The sequence below is a fragment of the Plectropomus leopardus genome, unplaced genomic scaffold (assembly GCF_008729295.1).
Source record: "Plectropomus leopardus isolate mb unplaced genomic scaffold, YSFRI_Pleo_2.0 unplaced_scaffold11991, whole genome shotgun sequence".
Taxonomy (NCBI): domain Eukaryota; kingdom Metazoa; phylum Chordata; class Actinopteri; order Perciformes; family Serranidae; genus Plectropomus; species Plectropomus leopardus.
In genome coordinates, this window is record NW_024612717.1 from 1 (window position 1) to 4,299 (window position 4,299).

Genomic DNA, 4,299 nt, shown 5'->3' on the forward strand with positions numbered 1-4,299 from the left:
ACACGTCTAACAACTGTTTCATATTGTGAGAATATTGTGGTAAACTTTCTCCGTTTATAATGAAGCTCGTGGGCGACCTCTCACCTTTTCTGTCACGAACTTGTTGACATCTACGTCCTCTGGGAGGAAGTCTTTCCACCGGAGGCCGGCCTCCCTCCACATCACGCCCACCTTTTTATGGCTCTAATGAGGCGACACAGATTGGTTGTAGACTGATGGACACATTGACTGATTGAACTGGCGAGCATTCATCACGACCACATGAACTGATTCAAATTCACATATTCTTAGTGTGATTGGCATGAAATATGAGCAAATGGAGCCGAGTTAAAAAATGAGTCCGATTTTTAAAGAAAAGAAAAATAAACGATTAGATAAAACATATTAAAGATAAGGGATTATACTTGATTAGTTCTCACCATTCCTTTGCAGAGTAAAGTGAGGATTTGGACCAGCAGGACTCCAGCTTGTCCCAGAGGGATTAAAGGCTTTGAAATCTCCCTGGAGGCATAAAAAGGGTCAAACACAAGTTAGACATCAAACTAACTAAATTAAAAACAGCCAAAAAAGCGATTTTCATTTTCCCTTTCCAAAATGCTGAGGGGCCAAGTGTGGCCTGGGACTGACCTGAAAAGCTCTCCCATGGGGATGCCTCCCTCATGGAGCATGGGAGTGATCAGCTCTGCCAGGTACAGCCAGATGTGGGGGATGTCTATCGCCATGTCTTCAGCCACCTCCAGGATTTCCTGAAGCCTGAGGAAACACACACACAGAGTGCACATATTTCAAAGTGTATTCAAGGTTTAACGATGTTCAAAATTACCCAACAGATGGGTAAACTAAGTAATATGGTACCGAACTGACACAAACATATGGAAACTGACTTTTTTTTGGCACAGCATAGTGGTTTAAAGACTCCTCCATTTCAGCCACTGCTACAAAATATAACTTTCACAAACTAATTCACTAACTAAAGCCAAAATTTCCCCCGTGGGCTTCGGTTCATCTTGAATAAATAATTGAATTCGGCTGATACAAACTTTATTTCAGTCAACGCTTGAAGCTCTGCTATAACACACATCACAGAGGAGCTTAGTCACACTTGCTCTTGGATTTATATATTTTTCTATTTATTTACTACATGTACTTTATCTATGGTGATTCATATATTTTCTGGGAGACTCAAAGACACTGTATGCACACAATATAATTAGGTTACTTCTCCTGCTGAACCTCCTCTCTATGGCTACCCAAAAATCACTCTCCCACCTCCAGCTGGTCCAGACCAAAGCAGCCAGGCTTCTTACTGGTTTTAACAGATGATATCACATCACTGCTTTCCTACTGCTCCTTCAGTGGCCCAATGTCTGTTTTAGAATTGATTTTAGGGTGATTTATGGATCTTGGCCCAAATTACATTTCTAAAATGCTGATCCCTTGTGAGCCATCGCACAGCTTAAGGAGATCGAGCCTTTTCCAGCCAGTTAGTGGCATCTTTTAATTTGCTTCTTAAAACTCACTTTTACAGACCAGACTAACTTGTATGTGATTTCACTTTTATTTATTTGTTTTTTACTTCTCTTCCTCTTTATTTTGCTGCTTTCACTCTATTTATCCATTCCTTAGCCTTCTGATGTCCCGTTCTCACCATCTTTTAATTTATTTACTGGTTCGTCTTTATTTTATCCCCGCTGATGTGATGCCGTCTTCTTCTATTAATTTTTTATCATCTTTTATTGCATTTATTCTTATATTTTCTCAAACTTTATTAGTGCTTTAACCGCCTTTCGAGATCTGCCTGTTTTATTCCTTTTATTTACTTTATTCTTGTTGACCTTTTGTGTTCACATATTTTTCTTGTTTGATGATGTTTATTTATTATTCCAAAAGTTTCCACTTTTGCTTTGTTTGTCATAGCACTTTGTAAACAACTGTTTTTTAAAGGTGCTATATAAAGAAAGTTATTTTTATTATAATACTGACCCCATGTAGTACTGCTGTGTTGGGAGGAGGTTGTTCTTGATGAGCTGTTGCAGAAGCATGCCCATGTGCTCCCTGGCGATGGTGCTGCGCTCCAGCGTCGACTCCAGCCCGTTTCGTACAAACACAAAGAGCAGCTGAGTGCTGTTCAGCTCCTGCACACACTGCACAGCCTCCTGATGGGACAGAGAAGAACATACAGGACGTGTTTTATGGGGTTTTCTTCTGTTGTGTTGTTATGCATTTTTTCACTAGTTGCAGATTTGTGTGTTGTTAATCTTTTATTTGTATTCATTTGTAACTTTTGACAGACTTTATTGAATGTATGTTATATATCCCTTTAGCCCACTGAATGTGAATCATTGCTGTAAAAGAGTTTAATGCTCAGTCAATTTTCACTGAATAAACAGTGATGATGAATTTTTAAAAGGGAGTAGTGGAAAAAGAGAAATCAATTTTCACTGCTGCATAAGAGATATTTCTTTTGATTTTCATAAGCTTATAAGTGTGTACCTTCATGTCGTTGATATGGAGGTACTCCTCGATGATGGCTGTGGACTTCTTGGTCAGCTCCTCCTCGGTCAAGGCAGGCTTGGTGGGGGTCTGGGGAGGTGGAGGGGTGGCAGCTGTCTCCCGCTTGACTGCTTAAACACAACACAACATTTTTTTTTGAGAATATGAATTTAAACAAACTTTTCTAAAAGACAGAAAAAGTAAAAGTACACAGATTTCCTGTTGTAGAACCTTTATGTTTAGAGGTCATAGAGGGCAGATAAAAATGGGTGGAATTAAATTCTCAGCATCGAAAAAAAATCTTTTAATCTACACCTCTGCTACGTCATGACACCTACCATTCTCTTTACTCCTGGCTCTCTCTCTGCTGCCTCTGTCATCCGTCATGCTCGCTACCCGGCGAACAGGATCGGCCGACCCGCGCTGCTCTCTCTCCCGGCTCCTCTCTTCGTTCTCCCGACTGAAGCTGCGCTTGGTGACCTGCAGCCGGTTTCTGTCACGGTCGTCCCGCCGCTCATCCCGTCTGTCAAATCGATCGCTGCCACGATCGGAGCGGTCTGAGCGGTCAAAGCGATCGCTGCGCTCTCGACTCGAGCTGTTTCTGTAGGAGTCAGGGAAAAACAACAGAAACTGAGTCCCCAGAAAATCATCTTTCAACTCTGTGGGGTCCCACTGTGCATTTGCAGGTGGGAGCTTCAGGCTTTGAGAGTTGTGTCCTGTTCCTCACCTCTGAGGAACTCGTCTGTCTGAGTCCAGGGAGGGGCCTGAGGAGGACGACGGCTGCTGTAAGGCTGAGAACCTGTTCAGAGTGCTGGTGGCTGGACGGCCGCCTGGCTCTGCACCTGAGGATGAAAATGTACAACAGAACATGTGTTGAGTCTCGGCTTTAAGGTGCTCAACTACATATTTATTTGATGTATTATCAAATCAGTTTGGGAAACCTACCAGAATCTGCAGGTTTGGCACTGGTGCCACCGCTGCTGCCCTTACCCCAGCTCCCCCATGTGCCTTTACCTCCTGGAGCGAGCAACTGATTGTTGAAGTCGAGAACAGGAGTCTGAAAGAAGAAACCGTTGGTTAAAAACACACTATCTGCTAACAAATTGGACACATTAATGGAATTTTAACAGATCTCTCTGATATGTCTTCTGTGACTAAAATGTGTTCTGACAAGTCTGCGATGGAGTGAGACAGACAAGTTTACTGCGAGCACCAGGTGAAAAGCAGCCTCTCTCCTACCTTAGTGATTTTGCTAAGGCGAGAGGTATCGATAGGTCGGTTCTTGGAGATGGGCACTGTATTCCAGCCCTCGTCCTGGGGAGGAGCGCCACGGCCTGGTGTGTGAGGGCCCCCGCGACCCCCGGGACCTCCGCCCATCCTGCCTCCGGGGCCACCACCAGAATCCTTCTTGGAGATGAGGGCTTGCTGCACCTTCATCTGCTCCCTGTGCTCCTCCAGCTCAGCATCTTTGTGGATCTGGTCGATGGTCTTTGGGCCCTGGTCGCCTCGCCGGGGCACCCAGTTGTTCTGGGATGGGATGGAGGGAGAGATTGTGAGCACATGGTGGAGGCAAGTCATGACATGGACAATTTTTTTTTTTTAAAGATTATCATTATTCATTATGCTTTTTGCCTTTATTAAGGTAAGACAACTTAAGCGTGAAAGGGGGAGAGAGATGGGATGACATGCAGCAAAGGGCCGTGTCCGGAATTGAACCCGCGGCCACGCTGTGCTGAGGATGTAGCCTCCGTACACGGAGCGCATGCTCGACCAACTGAGCTACTGGGCATCCCACAGTTCATTTTT

The 4,299-nt window shown here is 44.1% G+C and overlaps 1 protein-coding gene across 1 annotated transcript; it reads right to left on the minus strand.

The window, feature by feature from the left end:
• Positions 1 to 84: 84 nt before the first annotated feature.
• Positions 85 to 4,086, minus strand: LOC121963647 (eukaryotic translation initiation factor 4 gamma 1-like; the record flags this gene model as incomplete). Its single annotated transcript, XM_042513921.1, has 9 exons — positions 3,733 to 4,086; positions 3,439 to 3,550; positions 3,221 to 3,335; positions 2,832 to 3,094; positions 2,494 to 2,624; positions 1,984 to 2,156; positions 628 to 753; positions 420 to 501; positions 85 to 183 (listed from the first exon to the last, which is right to left on the minus strand). Coding segments are annotated over exons 1-9 (1,440 nt in total), but the record flags the coding sequence as incomplete, so codon positions are not given.
• Positions 4,087 to 4,299: the final 213 nt, after the last annotated feature.